The sequence below is a fragment of the Aythya fuligula genome, chromosome 11, assembly GCF_009819795.1.
Source record: "Aythya fuligula isolate bAytFul2 chromosome 11, bAytFul2.pri, whole genome shotgun sequence".
NCBI classification, from domain to species: Eukaryota; Metazoa; Chordata; class Aves; order Anseriformes; family Anatidae; genus Aythya; species Aythya fuligula.
Genome location: NC_045569.1, coordinates 18,217,190 through 18,240,542, shown reverse-complemented (window position 1 = coordinate 18,240,542; position 23,353 = coordinate 18,217,190). Strand labels below are relative to the sequence as shown.

Below are 23,353 nucleotides of genomic sequence, written 5' to 3'. Positions count from 1 at the left end.
GTAAAATTTTCAGTCTTTAAATTAAATGAGCCCCAAAACATAGCTGGGCACTGAGGCCAGTTGTCAACACCCAGGCAGGGGGCTGCCCGGGTGCTGCTTGTTGGGAAGGGACCTCACAATGGCCTGACCCATCCTAGGCGTTGATCAGGAGAATGCAGGTTGACCTGGCAATAAAGTATGACAGGGATTATTTTAACAGCATAGATAATGGTGTTGAGGTGCCTCAGAACATGTTTGTCCCCTGTATGTGGAGTGGCAGAAGGAAGGTGAGATGGTGCCCTGCTCTGAAATCACTTCAGGAGTCGTCTGTTGCCTTTAGTAACCTCTGTAGGATACGGAGGCTCAACTTGTCCTGTTGAGCCAAATAAAAGCTTGTTCAGGAAATCCCCTAAAGGGAAAAGTAACAGGGATTTCCATCCTCTGAAATGTCATCTGAGGAAGGGGTGAGCTGACCCTTCAGGTCTTGAGGGGGCCTTCACCATGGTAGCTATTTAAATGGTGCTAGACAAGGCCAGCCAGAATAAAAAGAAGGTCCACGTAGAGTAGTCCAGTATTACAATAAACAATCCTCCTAGGAAATCAGACCAAACAGAAAAGTCAGGTGTGTTGTGCAGTTGACAAGTCCAGCTCCTGGTCTCCTAAGCATTTTAGGGAATTACGTGTAGCCTACACACAGCTGGAAGGATTTGCTGGCTTTGGGGACTTGATCCAAAGGGATGACAATGGGAGCTTTTCCTATTGACTTGAAAAGGCCTTAAATCATCTCCTCTTACCTTCTTGCAACACACTCAGTAAAGTGCAAGCCAGGGTTGTATTTTTTATTGGAAGAGAATAGGCTTGAAATGCTGGAGGTTGAGAAAACATCGTGTTGAAGGCTTAGCCAAGAGACACAGTTAACCTTGAACTAAGGGAGCCCAGTAACTGCAAAACAGCCTCTGCTGTCTGATGTCACGGCAGACTCGACCATAGGACGTGGATCTCCACAGCGGGGCCTGGGACTTTCACTCTCTTAAAACAGGATCTGCCAATTTTCTCTTCAATGCATCACCCAGACGTCTGAATAACTGTGTTTCCATCGTACTGTAGAAAACACAGAAATCCTGAGATGACCTTGCACTAAGTCACAGAAATCAGGTGCCCTTAGAGTTAGTTGCTTTTCAGTATTTGAAGAACAGCAGTGTTGCTGATGCAGTAAGTTCTCCTGGAAGAAAGGACGCAATTCTCCAAGTATCTTTCCCTGTCAATAATCATCTTACAGGGATTCCTTCTGTAATATGGCTTTCTTTTTGCCCTTACTGATGCACAGAGGATGTGCATCAGACGGGACGGATGTGGTCTTGCAGCAGCTGACATGATGCATGCGGCTCCAGCTCACGAACTCTGAAAGCAAAGTGCCTGTGTCAGGCTCTGCGTTGCCTGCTGATATTTTTTCTTTGTGTCCTGCTTTCCATCACACGCAGGCACAGACAGTATATCACTTGTTTCTGCGTTCTGTTTTGAGAGCAAAGAAGGCATCAGGCAATATCCTGACTATCAGCTTGTTTTATTTCTGATGCTGGAGCTTTGTAATGACTCTCCAGCTTTTTAACTGAAAAAAAAAAAGTCTCTGAAGTAATTAAGAGCAACGTAAGCGGCGCATTAAATTACGCTTTTAGGCAGTTGTTGCAGGTTGGAATATTCTGCCTTCCAGGCTTGAGCAAAGGGGTTATTACACTGATCTGCCAAGTTCACTGACCAGTCTGCCTTGTAACTTGACTTGCCTTTGTAACTGTTCAGTGTTTGCGTTATGGAGGACACACAAACTCAGCAGAAGTTAGATTTTGCACTTAAAGATATGCACTTAAAAATAGGTGTATTAACATAAAGATTTCATGGATTTTTTTTTTTTTTTCTCAAGGCAAGTTTAGGAAAATAAAATTTCAGAAATTCATTCTGCTTGGAAAGTAAAAAAAAAAAAAAAAGCAGAGTTGTCTTGCTCCATTTGGAAGGAGAGTTTAGAGAGAAATGATCTATGAGTTTTTTGCTAATGCTTGAATATTTGAATAGGTTTCATTATGTACTGTCTGAATGGGAATCATCAAACTCAGCTGCTGCCAGACTTCAGTCATATAGACACTTTACATTAAAATAGACAGATCATGCCTTGCAAACCAGGCTTCTGTTTACAGCCACTGGTTCTCTCATCTTGTTTCGCCCCAGGTACTGGTTTTAATGGCTTTAAGAGTGTAACAGTGTCTATGTAAGTGTTTTACCAGAATTCGCTTCAGGTTGTCCTCTAGCAGCTACTCTGTGTTGTTAGATCCTTATATCATGTCTACCAATTTGGTGTATGTGTCCATGTTTATGGTACCATCTGTTTTTCTAAGATTAACATCTAAATAGTTAGATTTGAGAAGAATCCTAGAAGTGATTTAAGTGGTAATTTTTGATATACCAGACATGTTCCTTTTACAAAAACCTGTGTAAGTTTACTCCGTAAACCTTTGACTAATAATAATTGGGCTATTCCAGGAAGAATTATGGCTCTAACTAATTGTTTTCTAATTGTGCTTTGTGTTCCCAATCTGTATTCCACTTAGCTTGGATAAGCAAAATGGGCTAATAGGGTTCGCACTTCTCCTAGTCAGTCACTGCTTTATGGTTTTTGCTTGTCAGCACAGTGCTGTAGTATTTTAGTCTTACCTTAAACACAGATCAAATCTTTCTTCACTGAAAATCAAAGAAAAGCATTTTACTTGCACAAACTTCCCTTTGCAAAGAACTGTATGTATGGAACTGAATTCAACAACATGCCATAAATCCACGTGTTTTTCAGGCATGCTCCTGAAATAGATCAAACTCTGGAAGATTTCTACCATTTAGTCCTGAATTAGTAGTCCTTTTTTTCCAAGGACAGTGGGTAGTTACCTTTCCTTCCTTTTCATTTGTAAACTGCTGCTGCACGCTTTTTTTTCCCCCTCCCTTTAAATTCTCTGGCAGAGGAATGACACAGAGAACATTCAAAGTTTTGAAGCCGGAGAACTTTGCTTCTTTGAAAAGCGGAACCTAATAATTTTAGGTAGTAAAACCTTAGCAATACCAGTTTATACAATATTATTTTTACTTAATGGTAATGGTAATGTAATTAGAAATTCCTTCAGCAACTGAAATACAGGATATGCACAAGTTAGTAACCTCTAGATAAGTCAGCTAAAATTATACTTAATTTATCTTCTAAACTTGTGTCTGTTACAAGCCTGCTGCATCTTGCACTTCAAGTGGGCTGAGAAAGAAGTTCAGTCTTCAGTCGGTGTAGTCAGTAGCCTAATCTTCAGTCAGTGTAGTCAGTAGCCTATTTGTAATTACATATTTGCTTTCATTTCATTCCACGATATTTGATTCTTTCCAGCTTTAAAAGATTCCAGTAAGAGATCCATTAACAGCGACTGGAAAATTGAGCTTCCTGGTGAGTTTCAGATCGCAGGCACTACTGTCCGGTACGTGCGAAGGGGTCTGTGGGAGAAAATCTCTGCCAAAGGACCAACTAAAATACCACTGCACTTGATGGTAACTTTATATCCTTTGTTTGTGTTTCTTAAGTGATGCAACCTAAAGGGTTTATATTCTAGATGAAAGTTAAATTTTGATTGCTTCCTCACTAGAGTTTCTTACAGGTATGCAGTGTTGCTTCTCCTTGAATTCTTTTGCAGCATTGGAAGGGCTGGAGATAACCACCTCACTACTTAAAAATAACTTGGGGAACATGCAGTGTCCCAGTAAAACCATTTCCATTACAGGACATTCCTGTAATGTGCCACAGATAATATGACAGGTTCGTGCTAGAGTCCATAGGTCTCCAGGAGCCTTCTTTCCTTCATGGACATATCTGCTCACATGCATGAATAGAAATTTTGCCAAAATTCCTTCTTAGCTTATGCCAAAACATACTCTGTATTTAAACACGTTGTTGCTCTAATAGAAAAAAAATGAACATTTTGCATGTAGAGATGATACATGTGAATTTGACTCTCTGTAGTGGCTTCATTGCATACAGAAATGTTCCTTGTTTTCTTTTTCTTTTTCTTTTTCTTTTTCTTTTTCTTTTTCTTTTTCTTTTTTTTTTTAAGTTTTATGTGTTTTAAGCTGTTCTTGAAGGTTTTGCTAATGTTCAGCATAGTCCTTCTGTTAATTTGGGTGATGGGGTGATGGGCCAGTCCCTTAATGTCAGTGGTAACCTGAATGTTTCTACCTATAAGATAATCTATTAATGGCTGTCTCACAAATGTGTTAACTAGTTGAAACTTTGTGTAAAGCTTCAAGATTTCTATAGAGAGATTTGCATACAAACATAGAGTATTTTAACATTTGCATTGTTTACTATGACTTTTTTATTCAATTACATTTTTCTGCGTGCAGTTTCTTTTCCTTGTGACTTTTTGTTGTGTTTGTTCAATGAAGACTAACTTAAAGCACTGCTAAGTATTAGAAATCTCTCCCTTTCTTCATCTTATTTTTTTTTCTCATTGACATTCACTGTAAAACATCTGACAGCTCAGTCTGAAAAGCTCAGAAGTTGTTTGAACTTTTCACACTCACAAAACAAACAAAAAACAAAACAAAACAAAAAAATCCACTTTATTAGTGCCTTTCCTGTGTCAAAATGCAAGGAAGATGAGGTGTTTTGTCTTATCACACAGATGGGTGAGTGTACCAGGCTCATATACAGACCAGGGTAACGCTGGGTTCAGTTTACTTCTGAAACAGTCAGTGAGTTGGGTTTGGGCACATCAGCCTTCTCCTGACCACGTAATGCAGGGTCTGCCCTGTATAAAGGAGCTATGCTCATCATCAAGAAAAATCAACATCTCCTTGAGTTTGGCCTTAATGCAAATCTTCCCTTCTGACACCAGGACATTGACAAAATATCTTGTACTTGCAAGATCTTCCTAACCTTGTGAAGATGCTGTGCAGGATTCCTTTGCCAGCTCTAGGAACTTCCCAGAGCATTGCTGGGTTGAGGCTTATTGCAGTGAAATCTGGTACCAGCATTTTGCAAACTTCAGCATGAGTAGAACTCTGATTTTAAAGAAATGCTGTTTCTCCTTCACTAAGAAGTAAGAAAATAACACAGGATACACAGTTAATAACAAGTAAATAACATAGTGATTACAAGGTTCCCCACGAGTATCAGATTCAGGTACAGACTTTTTCAGCAGATAAGAGCAAAATCTTCCTGAAATGATTAAAAAAGAGGAAAGTAAAAGTTACCAGTCCATTAAAAAAAAAAAACACGTGGCTGAAAATCATTGCCAGTCATAAACAAAGCACGCGTGAAGTCTTTTCTCCAGATCAGATATTAATCTTTTTCCTTGATAAAGGGTAGTGGGTTTCATTCTTTCAGTGCAAGAATGGCAGGATGGTTACCAGTTACCTCTAAATAGAAAACTGTTGTTCAAACAGTGGTGGAATACACTGGACTGACAAAGAGCCAGAAGCTTCAGTCAATCCATTGTGACCTGCATTTGAAACCAATTATACACACATACACACACACACCAATTATATGTGGCTACGAAATTGCATGAAATTGGTTTCATATGGGCCTTTAGATTCACTAGTCTTGCTCCCATATTGAGATAATAAGGATTTCTTTTTAGGGGCTGGTTTTTAATACTTGGGGCATTTCTCCAAGTGCGTTGCTGTAAGTATATTTCTTGGAGAAATTAATGTTTGTGTAACTAGGCCTGTGCTAGACCTCCTTTTGGCAACAGAGGACAACCAGACACTCCCAAAGCATAAAGATGCTTTAGACAAGACTGATTGATCGATTCTGTAGAACAAGCTGCCTGTATCCTGTGCACTTAAACTGCCAGAGCAGTACTTGAGCTCTCTGCTGCTGAATGCCTGGTATTTCTAATTGTGAAGAAAAGTATATAGATCCATCTTTGTAATGATGGCTAACTAGTTGCAACTGTGGCATTCAGTTCTGGTAGGAAGGCTCCCTCTGTAGCTGAAGCAAAATCATACCTTTGTTTCCAACATCTTCTGAAAGATGTTTTTCTGCCTGAAATCTGCGCCATGGAGAGCAACTCCCAGGTGCTGAGTTTGTGTTGCCCCATAGACCTCCAGGACGTCGGTGGCTACAAGCTGGACACTTTATTTTAGCACATATGCTGGGGGATTTTTGGTTAAACGAGCATACGACAGCTTTAGTGAAACCATTGGTAAAGTAGGAGTGATTTCTGCCAATCTTAATGGGAAGCAATGATTGTTGAGATAAAATAGCATTTGTAAGTTTGCTTTTTTTTTGACTGTGCAGCTGCTTGCTTCATTTTGACAGCCCCAACTTAAAATATCTTAGCTAGGGTGCTGCTCCTGTTCCAGTAGGTGCCAAGAGCCAGCAGAATTCACCAGTCTAATGCTACTGAGATTATGGGATAATAAGTATAACACCACTGCATCAGCATTACAGTAGTAATTCTTTGATTTTTGTATTAGAGTGATAATCCATGGGCCTGATACTGTATTGGGTGTCTTCTAGTCACTTCTGTCTTAAGCCAGTAGAATTGAGAGCCAAATGAAACCCGACATGGAAATGAGAACAGGACCAGAACTGTCATTTGCCTGTGGTGAACAGTTAAGCATTTTTCTCTGTTCCTCAGCGTTTTTTAGTGGTCAGTAAATTCCAGAATAATAACACTAAAGACGTCACATGTAACTCCATGGGAAGCAATCAGTTTGCTGTCGAAAGCAGATTTCACCTCCTTCCAGCAATGTGCAGGGCTATGGAAATACACATGCTGCCAGCAGCTGGATGATACAGCTCCACCTTGCCATCCTCAGGCTTCTGAGATGACAAAATCCTGCTCCTACAGCTTTCAGCAGGAATAGTCACCCTCACTTTGAGTGCCACATTTTCCAGGAAGCATGTGAATTTTTTGCTTTCATTGCTTTGTTTTGCTTTGAGAAGGGTCACATTGTGCCTTCAGATGCATTAATAAATGCTTCTGCCTTCAAACTGGACTGCTGCAGCTCAACTCAAATGCAACAGTAAATGCTGCAGCTCACAGAATCAGTCAGAACTGTTGAAGGCTGGAAGAGATAATCTGGAGGTTATTTTCTTCACCTGCCCTTCTCAAGCAGGGTAGCATAGAGCAGGCTGCCCAGGACCATGATCTGTAGATTTCCCCATTCTCTACTAAGTTCCCCATCCAGAAGCCTGGGTCTGTGTATGAGACTTGGAAACAACCTGCTTTCTGGAAAACAAAAGTAGGACAGGTATGATGAGGGATGTTATTTTTAACTGTAGACACTCGTTAAAATAGTTGTTATTTGAAAACTGGTGATTTAATGCTTCCTGTTGTGTTACTATTTCTCTTTAGATACTGGCTTGCTGATCACATTTGAGACTTACACAACAGTAATAGTCATGTACCAGATTCCAGGCTTAGATATCTCCTTGATTATTTCAAATACTCACAAATCATGAGCTGTGAGTGCTCTCACAGAGGCCCTGGATTGCCAACACTACTGTAATTTCAGGTTCCTAGATAAAGATTTGGTTGCCTGTCATGAAGTACTTATATTTTGGAAATATGGACCTGAAACAGCATTTCTAGCATTACTGTCTCTGCATTCTGTTAGCTTTCCCAGTTCACAGTATGTCTTAACAGTCTTTCTTTTCCTGCTCAACCAGGTGCTGTTATTTCATGACCAGAATTATGGAATTCATTATGAATACACCATTCCTGTAAACTATACTGCTGAAAACAGAAGCGAGCCAGAAAAGCAACAGGATTCTTTGTACATCTGGACGCACAGCGGATGGGAAGGGTGCAGCGTGCAGTGTGGAGGAGGTGAGGCCTTTTGGAAGCTTGGTGGGACTTGTCCAGCGCCTGCAGACACCAGCCGTTAGAGGTGCCTGCAGAAGGCGGTGTCGCCAGAACATGAAGGAAGCTGGCCCTGGTGATGTATGTTGCCATAATGAACTCAGACGAGAGCTCGTTCTCACCAGCTCTCCCAGCTATCATCTGCATCCCCACAGTTAATTTTCACCCAGCATTTTGGCAGGGACACTGCTTTGTCGGCTTGTTACTCTAGGCTGGGACTGCACCTGGCTTAGTGCTCCGCGGATGGCTCAAGGCGCTGCGTGCAGCCTCATATCTCAAACCTCCGTCACATTCTTGGAGTAGAGTTTCCACAGGTGTTCAGACATGTTCGCTGAAAGACATTTCCTTCCCTGGGGATGAAATGGGAGCAGTGCTGCTGTGACAACTCCTGGAGGATTGCATCAGACCCTCTTAATGTGGGGTGGACTTTCTGGGAGTACATTAGCACATTGCAAATCACACTTTTCAGATGATCCCTGAAACAGATTTGTTGAAACCCTCGGGGGGATTTGATGCCTTTGAAGCCAGAGGCCGGTTTGTCAGCCACTGTCGGTTGAATTTTCAGTGCTGGAAGAAGTAGGGTTTTCCTTGAGGAACATGGATCATTTCCATGCCTTCTGGCCAGTTTTTCTTCACAAGTTTACCTGGTTATTTATCATATTTTATAACACAGGAAAAGAGTGCTCATCTTCTTGTTTGAAGGTTCACTGCCCTCAGTATACTGAAATCATGGATTTTTTTCTGAAAAAAAAAATCTTAAAATGGACACTTTTACTCACCTTTTAAAACAATTTGTTAGAGCCATTAAGCCTTCACCTGAAAGAGTAGTAAATTTGTTTGTGGCTTTTCTGAACTGTGTAACAAGCCTGCCACATCCCTGAATTCTGTCAGTACCTGGCAACAGGACTTCCACCAGTAGTAGCTTGAATGGCAATTGATCTCATACGCTTTGGTTGTCAGATGCTTTTACTACTTATCCAACCTGGGAAGGGCCTCTTCCCTTTGTGCGGTTTGATCCTGAACTGCATCAATCAATTTAGCCATCAATAACCTCCATACAGACTTGTACAAATCCTGTATTAACAGAATTTGAGTTATTTTGAATTATCTGCTGTAAATCATGAACAGAGTCAATCTGTTGCGAGCTGAGGGTTACAAGAAGAGGAGCAGAGAAAACAAAACAATTACCAGAAAGGCGAAGTCATATGATACAGGAATGGCATTTTCTTTGTCACATCTGGTTACTGTCATGCTGCCTCATGACACCGCTTTTCTTCTGGCACACAGAGGAGAGCTGATTCCGGAGGGCCACAGTTCTGCTGTCTCAAGGAAATATCTGATACACAAGAATTAGTTTGTTTGGGAAAAGTTGACTACTCCTGAGATGTCTCTTACTAGCAAGGTTTTTTAAGCAGCATAAATGGAGGGAGAGGAAGATCAGAAATATTTTATTTTGGTGACTTAATTTCACCACTTTGTGAAATACAGACAAACCCAGTTTATCACCATTGAAGCCTCGTTACTCCTTTTCAACCTGACTCCTCCTGTACTGGGAGCAGCAAGAGGCAGCTGTCCTGTCATTATCAGTCACCGAGGGGCGGGTGGTTGTGTCTCCAGTTTACATAGCTGGAGCATCTGTCCTGGGTGATTACAGGGCACTGTAACATGTGAAGGAGGAACCAGAAATGAAAGCAAATTGTTTTCAAGATCGTTTTCCCATTAAGTGCTAGAAGGAGAAAGCCCAATGTGTTGTTCTTGTGGAGCAGTCAATTTTACAGTTACTGGGGAGAGATTTGTAGCTTTTCTGAAGAAGAAAAGAAAAGCACAAAAACAGAACAGTACAAAGGTAAGACAAGTGGAAATAAGATTGCTTACAGTGTTTGTAGGGCTGTGTAAATTGCATCTTGTAAAGATAGTAGGGAGACCTAGTTAATAAGTTTACAAATTTTTGTTCTTAGCAAATAGTTTCCTGTTTTTCAGCATAGTTTTTTTACTTTTCTTACAGGCGAACGGAAAACAATTGTGTCCTGTACTCGAATTATTAACAAGACCATGACACTGGTGAATGACAGTGACTGCCAGCGAGTGAATCGCCCCGAGCCCCAGGTCAGGAAATGTAACACACACCCCTGCCAGTCACGGTAAGGAGTTAAAATATAAAAACCAATATCCTCTTCCTTCACAAATCACCCATTTCCAAAGTCTCCATCTGGTGAACATGGTGAAAATGTCTAAAAGCATCGGGATGCATTGTTAGCCACAGTAACCAGCTGTAATATTCATTTCCTTTTGTTGAGCAGATCAGATTTTCATTACCTCAGAGTCCATTTAATCTGTGACCAGTAAGTCCAGATTCCATGTGAGCTGCCTGCATGCATTGTCTGAGGATGTTTTTTTCTTTTCCTTTTGGCTGCCTCCTGGGAGACAGAGCAACTCAAAGTATAAAGCTAGACAAGATTGCAGTGAATGCTTATCCAACCTTTTTTTTTTTTTTAAACCATCACAGAGTAGGGTCTGATTAATTTTTGTAGCACACAGTGCTACAAATAACCTCCTGAACAGCCCACAGCCTTTAAGCTTCTATAGCTTGTCTGCTGTGTTGCATGCCTGATCTGTACGAGCAGAGTAGTTTAGAGTGGGAGTCTGCAGGCAAGGAGTGTCTTTTGTTTGTGTGAAGTTTGTTCAGCATCTACCAACACCTTCATAGTTTTGGAAACATACCTGAATCTTGCTAAAGTCAAGAAATGACAACGAAACACATTTTAGATGCTTTCCTCAGTAAGAATGGTTTTCTGCATCAGTAGGAGTAATTAAAGCTTTAATAGTTGTAAGTTCTAAAAATAATAAAAAGCTTTTCTTTTGGCAAGCACTTTTAGCTGACTTAATTTTGTCCTGCGTTGTATAAAAAATAGAGTTTCTGTCCAAAGTGACAAAACACAGAAAAGCAAATTAATGTGTTCTGTTTGTTTGCTAGCAAAAATGTTCACTCGTGGTCTGAAGCAATTTTTAGTACGCTTTTGATAGCAGTTAGAAAACAAGTTTAGGATAAAGCTCAGGAATATCTACAAAAGCCAGTTCAAAGCAACTTGATAGCTGTCACATCTTGTACAGTCATAGAAGCCAGGGAGAAGTACCTACAAAACTCATCCTGCTGGCAGAAACAGTAGGGGAAATGAGAAGCAGCACATTTCCTTCTAATTGGACTTGTGCTCTGATTAAAGTGCCCTGAAGCAGGGAAGTGTAGTGTCAGGTAATCCATCAATAAGGATAGTTTTTTTCAGATTTCGTTTTGTGTCTGCGGTGTCTATTACAGCTGTACGATGTTGTGGCCATGCTGCTTTCAGCAGTTCTGAAAGGTGTAATGAGATAGCCTGTGTGCTTCTAGGTCTGTAAGGAAAGCCGAAGTCTCAATGGCTTCAAGGAAACAATGTCATTTGCAAGAGGAAGTTTCCTAAATGAGGATTCAGTGATGCTGGCATTTCTGTCATGTCATTTTCTCTGAAAGGCAGAAACAAGGAGCATCTGCTTGTGTTTCTGCCCTAGCATCAAGTATTTCTTTTAGACCTTTTGTAAAGACCTTGGGAAGAGACTGGAGTGAGTCAAGGTGATATGGAGGGGTTCAGGTGGCAGAGCTGAAGAAAAGCAGCTTACAAAGCTTGGGAGGAAGTGAGAGGCTTTTGTCTCTATCAGCTGAATACGACATAGAGAGGCCTTGCACATCAAAGTCTTGTAGAGCCTTAAGACCCACAGTGCTGTTTCTCAATGGGATCTCTGTGATTCTGAGCTCTTGGTGAACTCCTCCTTGTTGCACATTTTTCTCGTGGTATTGCTGCCTCTCCAGGGCAGCGACAGTGGGTTAGGTTGAATCACACAAAATCTCCTGAGAAAGAGCCAGTCTGTTCCCATGTGCAGATTGTGTTCTTTTGTGGATTCAGATTCAGCCCTTAATGTTGTTCCAATGTTGTACTCCCTTCTTCTGTATGGAGTTATCGGGCAATTTATAGCCACAGTTCAGCCCACTTCTCCTCAGGAGCAATTAGCACCAGCACAGTGACACTCTCATTGGTACATTTTTTGTTGGAGCAATGACAGCAGACACCAAATGTGCTTAATGCCCAGAAAGGCCACAAAATCCTTGCTGATGATCTGACAGACCACACTCCCTCACTCCCTCCGTGTAGACCACACTTTCACACTTAACATGCTTTTGACTGGAAACATTTTTCAGAAGCACATTCTCCGTGCCTCTGTAGAATTTAAATTTCCACTTGCGTTTGCCCACCCAGATATTAGAAATGCATGCTTAGCATATTCTCTGACCAAGAACATCTTAAAGAAACCATTCTCTTCCACCATGTCAATGCTTTTTTTATAAGCCCTGAATTTGTTTTAGGGTTTCAAGTAAAATTACGGTAGCATCTTGTTACAATAAGGTCTTTTCTTGCTTCCACTCGGACCCAGCCCTTTACCTGAGCAGAAGAAAGAATAATGCTTTCCCTTCTGTAGTAGGTCTGCTCTGTTTTATGTATTATTATCTAGATTTACACTTCTACTCAAAATGTAAGGGAATCATCTTACACAGAATTTGTCTCCAGGGAAAGGTCTAATGTCCAGAGCACAAGACTTGGTCATAGGACACTCATTCTCTGTTGCTCTTTTGGCTGCGCGGTGTGACTTACATTCATTATCCTACACTGTCCATTTGCTTCCTGTCTCGATCTGTGTGTACTGTGGATTGCAAACTCTTTGGGATGGAGTGAGATCATGTTGTATAAGTGGAGGAGGAGGTTATTGCTGTTGAGATTGTAATAAAAATGAAAAACAATAACCTACATTACATATAAAGTGATCTGGGGAGAAAAAAAGGTACGATATTAATAACAGTGTCTTTCTTCCAGCATGATTCCAAAGTGCTTTGCAAATTACACATCCCTTTGAACTTCTGCCACCTCTTGGGAGAGCCAAATAATGTGGGGCAGGGGACAGTAGTTTCATGAGGCCAAGGAGAAGATTAGAGCTCTGCAACTGCGTCCCAGCATCCGAAAAAAACAAAGCAGGATTGGAAAAAAGGATTGGATACACTGACATGTTTTAAAATTAAACGTCAGACTACAGAATTTTCTTAAGGGTTTTGTTGAAACTGGCAAAAATGAAAGAATCTTTCATTCTTTATTATTGTTACTCTTTCACCTTTTAAAAAAATGCCTCTTTTTCTTCCTATTTTATTTTTTATGTTCCTTGACCCTCTTTTTCCATTAAATTCTTTACAGCTTCCTTTCCTGTCCCAACTGCACCCTATTAGCACCTCTTTATTCTAATCCTTTGCCTAGCTCTTTAGATATTTTTTACAAAACCCTGCTGTAACCAGATGGAATCTGGATTCTTGCATGCGGTGCGTATGGGTTGTTTCCAGCACACTGAACACCAACCCAAATATATAGGCAAACCCAGCGCTCATGTTGGCACCAGACTCAGAAATCACAGATCACATCAGCTGTTATTACTGAAAATATAGGTCGGCCAGTGGCCACACACTTCAACATGCATGGTTGGGTCTATGAATATGAAACTGCTCCCCTCTAATGCAGGAAGAGAACCAAAAACACATGAAATTTCCCAACTGTTAGACTTGTTGTGGCCTGCATGCAAACACTGTTAGTTTTCCTCCTCTTTGTTGTAATAGATTTTAATAGAGTTTAAGTTCTTTCAGGGACCTGTTGAATATGTGCTGTTCCTACGCAGATGCTTAACAACAGCATGAACAGCCAGAAATCCCTGCCATCGTCTGCAGAAAACCACAGGAGACCTGAGCCCTTATTTTCACTGCTCAGGACTTGAAAGCACCTCTGAGTCAGACGGTTAGTTTTCTGCTACTACCATGTCATACGCTAGTTTCCATAAGCCAATTTTGCTCCACAGTTTATTTCCCTCGCAGGAAGGCTTTTCTGTGACCTTGCTGTTCATGTGGGTCAGGATCTTTTGTTTGTGGTCTTAATTATTTGCTGTTGTTTTTCATCTACTTGTTCTTGCATCAGCACTGTTTATTTGCTTATGCAGTTTTCTCCCACCCTAGCTTTTTTTCTGTATGCTTAGTGCCGTACAATAAAACAAACCAATTTATCTCCTTCTGTCATTTTGCTGGGGTAAATCCATTACTTTTAACTGCTTCCTGGATGAGAAACTGTCTGTGGATTCTCACTTCCCTTCTGTGCTAGTGCTCTAATTTAAATCATTTGAATGCATCATTTCAGGGCATAGGTGGCCAGAATTGTGTCGGAAAATCTTATCCTCCGTTTCATCTAGCCCTTACACAGTTGCATTAGTACTTTCCTGCCTTCGTTGGCAGCAACTCTCCTGATGCATTCTTTGCTTTTTTCATGGCTGTATCACATTTGTGGCTTAGAGTCATTCTGGAGGTTTTCCTCTTCATTTGTTTCAACATATGAATCTTACTTTAACACGGACATGCTTGTTATTAGTCCCTAAGCACACAACCTTGCACTGTGTACTATTAATTTTCAACATAGCTTTTCTATTACAGTACTCAAGGTTGGTCGGTTCTTCTTGTTATGGTATCCTAATGCTCTTTTGCATTGACAATGCTTCCAGACGTTGTACTGTCAGCAGTTACACCAGTTTTTCAACAGTTTTCTTCTTTTTGGGCCAAGGTCATCAGAAGCAAGACAGATCTTTCAAGAAGTCCCCTGGTAACTAATCTAAATTTCCTTCATACCTGATACTACCTTTAAAGCACTACACTGTGGCCAGCTCTCACCTTCCATGCACATCGATATCCTTGTTTTCCAGCTTATGACCAGTTTCTCCAACTTATATAAGCATTTCTAATACAACAAAAGGAGTTTTTCACTGGTAACTAAGTAGATTAAATCTACCACATTTCCGCTTTCTGGAAAAGCAGTTATTTTAATCAAAGAAATATACTCAATTAGTTTTGCCTGGTCTGCCTGGAGGAAGCCTATGTTGCATTTTTCCTATTTTCCATTTACCACTATGTCATTGATTATTGCATCCCGCTAAATCCATTCTAAAAACTGGCATGCTACTGAGATGAGGCCTGTGGTTACATGGATCACTTCTTTCTTTCCTTCTTTCCTTCTTCTTTCCTTCTTTCCCTCTTTCCTTCTTTCCTGCTATTCCCCTTTCACTTTTCCATCTGTGGGCAGGAATCCAACACTGCTTTCCAAGGGCTCACACACTGAAGTGATGCCTGCTGGGGAGAAAACGAAGCCAGTTGCAAGGGTCAGCCAAGACCCCAGCTGGCTCGGCACCTTGTAGGCTTGCCCAAAAGGCTAGTGACTGCTCGGAGCATGGGTGCCTTCATGTGCAATGCTCGATGGTGCCTGCCTCTTGGTCCCCAGTCTGGTTTAAGCTCATGGTGCTTGTCTGTAAGATTCTTACTGTCTGAGAGCCTGCCTCTGCCTTCAGGCTCCATCATAAACCCGTGATTATATGCAAGAAGGCAGCCCTACAGAGTGAACACTGTTCTCATGGATGATGATGGTCAGTAACCCAGTGAAAATCGTTTTGTGTGCTATGACCTGGGCTGTGTTCAGATCAGCCTGCCTGCCTGCTATGTTTGATCAAGTCTCCTTGAGTCCAGGCTGTTTGCACCACATTGATTTGTGTTATCAGCACACATAGATGAGGAGCAGAAAAGTTTTGATTTTATTTTATGGGGTCTTGCAAAAAACAGAATTTGGGGGATCTGTCTGATGGGAAACTCCTGAAGAAAGCTGACATATTACTTGCAGGATTGTATGGAAATTGTACTAAACTGGAGGGACTTCTGGGGAGTACCTGTTAAGAGAAGGGACTAAGCTGGACACTCTGTATTTAATTATTACAAATTCATATGTTCTTTCATTAATGTCTTCAGACTCTTTTGGAACCAGTACAAATTTTTTATCATCCACAAGGTCCAGTGGCAAGGAATTCAAAACCTTACCTGCACCTTGAGCTAAGCCACATCTCCTTTTGTGTGTTCTGAATTTGGTTACATGAAAAAAAAAAAAAAAAAAAAAAAGAACAGCTATGGGGATGGTTTCAAATCATTTTAGCCTGGAAATCTGGCATAAATAGTAATGTTAGCACCCTCTGATCCAAGGAGGCACCACGTAAGAGCTCATTTTGAAGCACTTCCCAAAACTGGAGTTGGGATCTCCAGAATCAGTTTGAGCTTAATGAATTTGCCAGGACTGCGCTGGACACGGTGCGAGACACGGTGGCTGCCGGCGGCTGAGCGAGCGGGCAATGCTGCGCCCTGGTGGCTGCTCTTCGGGGAAACCCGCCTGGGCTGGAAACCTGCAGGTCTCCGGCAGGTCTTGCAGAAGAAGCCAAATGCTGTAGACCAGAAAGCCTCAAACGAATGGAGCACCCTTGTGAGTAGCTGCTGTGGGTGTCTGCTGTCCTACCGTGGGCACGTCTGGCTGTCAACCATCCACTAGAAGGAGACAAAATCACACACGTTCCCAGTTGTAGGCAGCTCATCGAGTACAGCAAGGCAGTCAGGAGTTAATTAGCTACTGAAAGGCAAAAAGATGTTTCCAAGCACATCCAGCAACCCAACTCAATGAGGCAATTCTGGAAAAGAAGTAAGAGAAAAGGCTTGGGAACAAGCAAAGGATAAAATTAGGAGGGCTTGTTGGCTACTGGTAAATGCATTTACATCAAATAATTTAAGATGACTGGCTGGAGCAGAAGTTCGTTTGGCATTGGCTTTCACATGGAGTCATGAGACAGGTTTCTTAGCTTTGGTGTAAACACCCAGGCTGGCTTACATCACAGTTTTTCCCGTTACAATGTTTGACTCAACAGCCTGATGTTTGAACATCGCATTGTTTTAAAATGTTAAACGATCTGTGCTTCTTTGGTTTGAGGCTCTTGAGGCCAAGCATAGTCTTTACCCACAAAGAAGGATTAGCAGGATAATCTAGCAAAATATTTAATTATGGGTGAAATTCACCCCTCCTGCTGCCTGCGGTAATGCTCTGCATGCTGCTTATATCCTGCAGTGCGAGCTGAGGAAAACACACTGCCTTCCTCAAGTGGCAGAGAACGGAGCTGGCCATCAGCTGCCCCATCAAAGGTACACCAAGCATGGAGAAGGACAGTGGTAACTCACTGCAAAAGGGCTCAGCAGGTGTTAATACTCTATACCTTAGTGTAGCAAGGCAGTTGCAAGCAAGAAGGACACCTACTCGCACCAGTGCCACGCTGAGTCCTTGTAACCAGAGTGATCTGCTCAGTGTGAGGGATGAGGGAGGAAGAATACAAAGTCTTTGGCGTAAAAAAATACTTCCCAAGGTGCAGGTAAATTATAAAACAGTGTCCATGGTCCTATGATCGTATAATTGGTGGGAAATTAAAAAAAAATAAAGCTGTCAAAATGATAATCACCGAAGAAAAAAAAAAAGAAATCTGTGTGAGTGAAAGTTGGCAAGTCTGCTAGCAGAATGACTACTGTACTGGAAAATTACTGAGCACTGTTTATAAAGGCAGTCAGACAGGAATGTTAGTCTTGGAGTCCTACTTTCAACATCAGCAGCTGTATTATTCTACTAGATTCCTTGTACTTTTTTCCAAAAAAAAAAAAAAAAGAACAACAACCAACCTTCTAGTGACTGGGTGTGGCACAACCTGTTCCCAAAAATCCAGATTCACCTGGTTATTTTGACCCCAGAATAGCAGAGATGTAGCAGAGAGCTTCAGAAGTGCATCGGGAGAGAAGGATACAATAGCACAGTGTGCGTGTTTCATGGAAATCATAAGTCCACTTGTAAACAGTGTTTTCTTGCCTCTACATACTCAAGCATGAACTTAGTTTGATAGCTGTAAGGAAAAAATATCTGGCTATCAGTTCCATGTGACTAATTCTCAGAAATCTTTTCCAGTTCTGCTCGCTACAATTATCCAATGTGAAATCCTGGCACCAGTGAAGTTAGTTGGAGTTTGCATAACTTCAGTGGAGCCACAGTTTCACCAAGGTGCCTTAGAAAACCGAGAGCAACTTCAACATGATCTTGCATCACAAACTGGTGCTAAAGATGACCAGCTCTAACTCAAGATGGAGTTATCCTCACCTAGACAGTAATTCAGTGGTGTGTGTTAAACCAAAAGGTGCACAATAAAATCTGCTACAATGCTGGAAGTGTACTGCTTTAGATTAGTTTCTCACAAGTGTTTTTTCAGATTAGCATCAGTGTTTAGTATCACATTTCCTCTGATATTTTATTGAGCAGTAGTGCAAGCTCTTAACTAGTTAGAGCAATCAAAAAGCAGGGTTATTAAATACAGAAAAATGAGTGTTATTGCAACTATATCTTTGGTCACATCGAATCTCTTACTACAAAAACAGGGAAATGAATTTCAGTGTAGCATTAGAGAGGGAACAGAAGTAACAGAAGCCCTGTAGAGAGCTCCGACATTGGTCTTCTGCACAGCTCAAGACAGAAATAACTAAGAGAAATTTAATGGGCTGCGATATTTATCCTACAACATGCAATGTCTTTATGTTATAAGAGGATAGAAATCTCTGAAAAGTGACCTCATGTCTTTTGGTTTCACTCCTCCACCCCATCCTTCAGCCTTGACGCATTTTATCTTCATAGTATGTTTTCCCAAATCTCTAGCTACAATTTCATTTCTAGCTACAGTTCATTTGCAGACATTCATCTCCCCTAGGTTCGTGTACGCAGTGCAATAGATGCTAGTTGTTGTTTTTTTTTTCATAGAAAATGGGGGAGTCTTCAGCAAGCAGGTAGAGTGAATAATTCAAGGTTAATGACTAATCCAGAGCACAGAAAGATCAAATGATGAACTGAACCTCCAAGAGATATTTCAAGTTTGCTCCAGGGGGCTGCCAGATGATTGTTGCCAAAGCAGATTAGAAGAACTCCAATTCCTGAACAGAGATACTGAGAGGTCAGAGGTTGAGAAAGACTCAGAAGATAAAGATTTAAAACAGCCCTCTCAGATTGCATGTCCTGCCCATCCCAGCCTTTTGAGGCTATGGATAAACACCCTTCTGGGCATTTTTTAGCTAGAAAGACAGACACAGGCTGGGTTAAAAAAAAATGTGCTTAAAAGCTCATCACTTTCTTAACCTAAATCTAACCACCAGCGGGAATCATCTAGCTCTTGAATCTTCTATAGAGGTAAGATTACAAAAAATAATGCTGTAGATGAAGCCATCTCTAGGATTGTGAGAAAGATGAATGTGTTTGTCACATAAATCACTCCTTGTTGGAAAGAGGACAGGCTCTCCAGTACTCCATGTAGAGCAATCACATGGTCCAACAGAGTATGGTTATATCTGGGGAGGGAAAAACCAAATGGAAAAGAACTGTGGTGTCAAGCAACTCCTAAGATCATTTTACTGGCTTAAAGCATAGCTGGAAGCCAAATGGTCTATATGATACACACCTGGCTTAGTGTGCAAGAGTTAATTGCCTTAGTTAACAACACAGAGCTGGCTTTGTGTTGTATGTTAGAATAGTGGAATTATTTTTGACATTGTCATAAGAAAAATACTTCAGCTTCTTTAAAAATGAAAAATAAATCTCATTCTTAAACTCATCCAGGTGTGTTCAGAAGGTGTAATGACAGTGTAGAGAGGAAAATGTCCGTAGTGTAATTTAATAGTAACCATAATGTGGTACTATTTGTGCATCACATTTTTCTTGCCAGTTAATACATTACCTGTGGACAGTAATTTTGCTCATAGCTTGCTGAGCATTCTTTTACCAAATGTGAAACAGGCAGGAATTTCCATATTTAATCACTTCATCCATAAATCCTTTGTCTTTCCATTGATAGTGAACCATGATGTTGAAATACAGTCATAGCGATTTTCTCTCTTTCAGGCATTAAAATAATATTTTCAGCTGACTGTGAAGGGGACTTTGGGAGAACTGTGGGGGAAGATCAGGGCACTGCTAGGACTGCACATAGGATTCACGTTTCCTTGTTTGCCAGATGAACTATTGAACCAAGCAGAGATTTCACTGAGATGATGAAGTTTGATGGTAAAGTGATCATCCCCTTGATACTTTCGAAGATATCCTACTTCAATTTAATCTGGCTTTTGTCTCTCAGACCTGAAACTAACCCCCCACACCAAAATACCCTTTCTTTTCAAAGCGTTTGGATTCCTGGTTAGCAGCAGCTGTCCCAGGTAGGTCAGGGTGGTCCATGAGGTTTCAGAGATCCCTTACAGTGCAACCCCACCTTCTTTTCAACCACTGGTGGACTAAGGCTTGGCTCAGGGGGGGATGTAGGGGATCTGTAGCTGAGGCTGGCCATAGGGATGCTACTCTGACAAAAATGCTGAAGATGATTTCATCTTCACAGCAGACTAGATCTGAAATGACCTGAGCCACAGCTTTCAGTTGATTATCTGGGTTTTGGCTCATGCTCTGTGCAGTCATTCTTCTCATGATGATATTCAGGCTTTCTGTGCCAGTTATCTAGTCACACTCCGTCCTATCAGTGCTCAAGCAGCACTACCTAGAGATGACTGACGAGGGTAAAAGAAAAAAAAAAAAAGATTTTTCCTGCCTGAAAGCAAAGTCATAACCCGACTTCTCAGGGCATCTTGGAAATCGTTGGCACACAGTGTGCTGCCCATCCTAAATGGAAGTACACAGACAGCCTCTGCCAAGAATGTATTTTTATCTTTCTTCTTTGCTTTCAGTCCCTTTCCCTTTTTCTTCTGCCAGTAGCCGTAGATCACAGTGAGAGTGTGGTGCTGAAGTGAATATTAGTTCAGCGGAGCCTGTACAGAAACCCTTCCTGGCCCGGTGACTCACATTCAGCTCATAAAGCAAAGTCACTTTTTCCCCCTTCATGCCCCTGTTGAGCGGTTCCTTCACCCGGGTAGATAGCTGCTTCCACATTTGCTCTGACAGGGCACGGCCCAGCTATTAATTTTCCTGAACACTGATTTCTGCACTTGAAGGCTATTTTTGTCAGTCTCTCAGTCCCAGCATTTGATTACCCAGCTGGCATTTTCCCATACCATAAGCAAAATACCAAACACTCAGCCACAGAGATGCGCCAAAACTACTGTCTAGAGAAACATGTTTGGGGTCTTGCCAGCTGTTTTAGCCAACAGAAATTCACAGATGTGTCAACTGCTTCAATGCAAAGAAACATTTGAGTGTGGCCCTTTTCCACAAAACGCAGGTGGCCAGCCTGCGCGATCCTGTTCAGCCCAAACCAACCGGCTTCTGCCAACGCAGTCCTCGGTGCTGTCACACCAGTCAGCAGTCAAAGCAGTTGGCAAATGGATTCCTGATAATTGCGCCAAATGAGGATGTTGCTACAAATTGTGGTGAACTGATTTGTCTGCATGCGGGAGTGGCAAAATGAGAAATGGTTGTCTGATTTTTGTACGAGAAGTTAGCAGCAACTTCCAAGGAAGTGTGGCTGTACAGTTGGCGTGTGTGAGGTTCTGCCTGGAGTAGTGGAACCTACAGCAAAACAAAATCATATTTCTAAGCAAACTTCTGGTTTTGAGAAGTCTTCTTTAGGTCACTTAACATAGCAAGCAACCCAGAATTGGGTGACAAGTAAGAGATTCATGGTATAAGGGTACTAATCTAGGTGACAGCCCTAAATAACAGTCCAGAAGGTCAATTACCTGGTGATGATAGCCTTCCGGAGCACAGTGCCTGCACAGTTATTGTTCCAGTCGTTCACATCAGCCAGGAATGCCTGTAATTACAGAGAACATGTTCCTCACTGACAGATTACAGGAAGCGTGAAGATGGATGCTGCTTGTCTTAAGGAACTAATCGTCCCTCCCTACATACTTCCTAACACAGATTCTTTTTTAATATTGTATCCACTGCCACGTAGGCCCGCTTTAACCACAGCGGTAGTTCCAGTGCTTACTGGGTTCATTATGGAGCCTTTCAGTGAGCCTTACACTGAGCTGGACAACAACAGAGAGAAATTGCTTCATTTTCCTTGCGTGGCCAGAGCAGCATCAAGTTCCAACAGATAAGATTCCAATGAAACATCCTGGAAAGCCCAAAACAATGAAAAGGGAAATATCACCACAAATCTAGGAAGAGTTGCCTATTTCTTGCTGTTTTTAAGTGAAGCATAATGTTTGATCCCTCTTTTTTTTTTTTAACATTCCTTCTCTGTCTCCTTCCCAGGTGGGTGACTGGCCACTGGAGTCCCTGCTCTGCCACTTGTGAGAAAGGTATCCAGCGCCGGGAGGTGACTTGTGTCTACCAGTTGCAGAATGGCACCTATGTTAACACGAGAGACCTCTACTGCCTGGGCAACAAACCAGCAACAGTACAGAGCTGTGAAGGACGGGACTGCCTCTCTATCTGGGAAGCATCAGAGTGGTCAAAGGTAGGAGGAACTCGATTCAAGAACGGATCCAGACGGCACACAGCTCTGGATACACTGGCCCTAACCTAGCTAAAAGTTAAACGTGTTCTCCCAGTCAGTGCCTGTCAGTACTGGGGCACTTGGTATGACTGTGTTTTGTTGCCATGATCAGATGGGAGCTGCGGTTTGTATCCCATACCAGATGAGCTATTAAGGCAGGTTTTCAATAGCATACTATGGTAACTATATCTTTCCATCTGAAAACTCTGACCATCAAGGAAAAACATTTCACTGACCTGAGGCCAGAAGTGTAGTGACCCACCAGGTCTTCTGGCTCAGCTGAAGTGCAGTTTCAAACAAATACCAGATTTATCAAATATCTGCATGTTACAGAGAATGTACGGTCTTTGGGCCCTGTCCAACCCTCTTTTATGCAATTCCTGGAACATGAAAAAGCTGGTTGTAGTTTGTTTAAAGGTGCATCTCCACGTAGTTGCAGAGAGTTACAAAATTATTCTGAGATACTATAAACACAGTTCAGAGATGAATAAGGTGTCCAGACAGCCTGCATTTTGTTTAGCAACAGAATAAACCGGGAGTGTGCCTACAGTTCATGTCCAGGACTCAACTAATGCAGGGTAACTTTTTTGTACCTTGTGAGTAACGATCCTAATAGAATTTCCAAGTTAGTTTTGATACCGTATCTGTTAGGCTCATCTGAATGACAAAAAGATAATTTCAGTCTTGGTGCAGTGCTTACAGCTCTGCCAGTCTCATTCTAGACTGGCTGTGTTACAGGGCTGTCCAGCAACAGCCATTTCTGTGGGAAGGGTATTTCCTTGTTTTTCATCTCTGTTTTGAAACAGTGAGCTCCTGTTTAAAGCATTGTCAAAGAGCTTTCGCAAAATATTATTGTTAGAAAAGTGCTTAAAAGTCAGAGAAGCACAGGATACTAGGGATCTGGCACTGAGGAACAGTGTCTCTTAACAAAAACACAGTGTGATTCCATTGTCCACCTTCTGAACAGAAAATCTTTATTTGGCAAGTGAGATAGTTAACTGAGAGCAGTGTTTCCTTTCAATGAGGCACTGTACCTCTTCACTAATGCATGAGATGCT

At 41.6% G+C, this 23,353-nt stretch overlaps 1 protein-coding gene across 1 annotated transcript in view; it reads left to right on the top strand.

Annotated features, from left to right (window-relative positions):
- Positions 1–23,353, top strand: part of ADAMTS17 (ADAM metallopeptidase with thrombospondin type 1 motif 17) — a 172,061-nt gene that overhangs the window by 124,211 nt on the left and 24,497 nt on the right. Inside the window, exons 17-20 of the mRNA XM_032194627.1 lie at positions 3,389–3,546; positions 7,676–7,835; positions 9,874–10,009; positions 22,052–22,256. Of these exons, the coding sequence (XP_032050518.1) occupies positions 3,389–3,546; positions 7,676–7,835; positions 9,874–10,009; positions 22,052–22,256 (659 nt within the window). The remainder of the gene's footprint in view (positions 1–3,388; positions 3,547–7,675; positions 7,836–9,873; positions 10,010–22,051; positions 22,257–23,353) is intronic.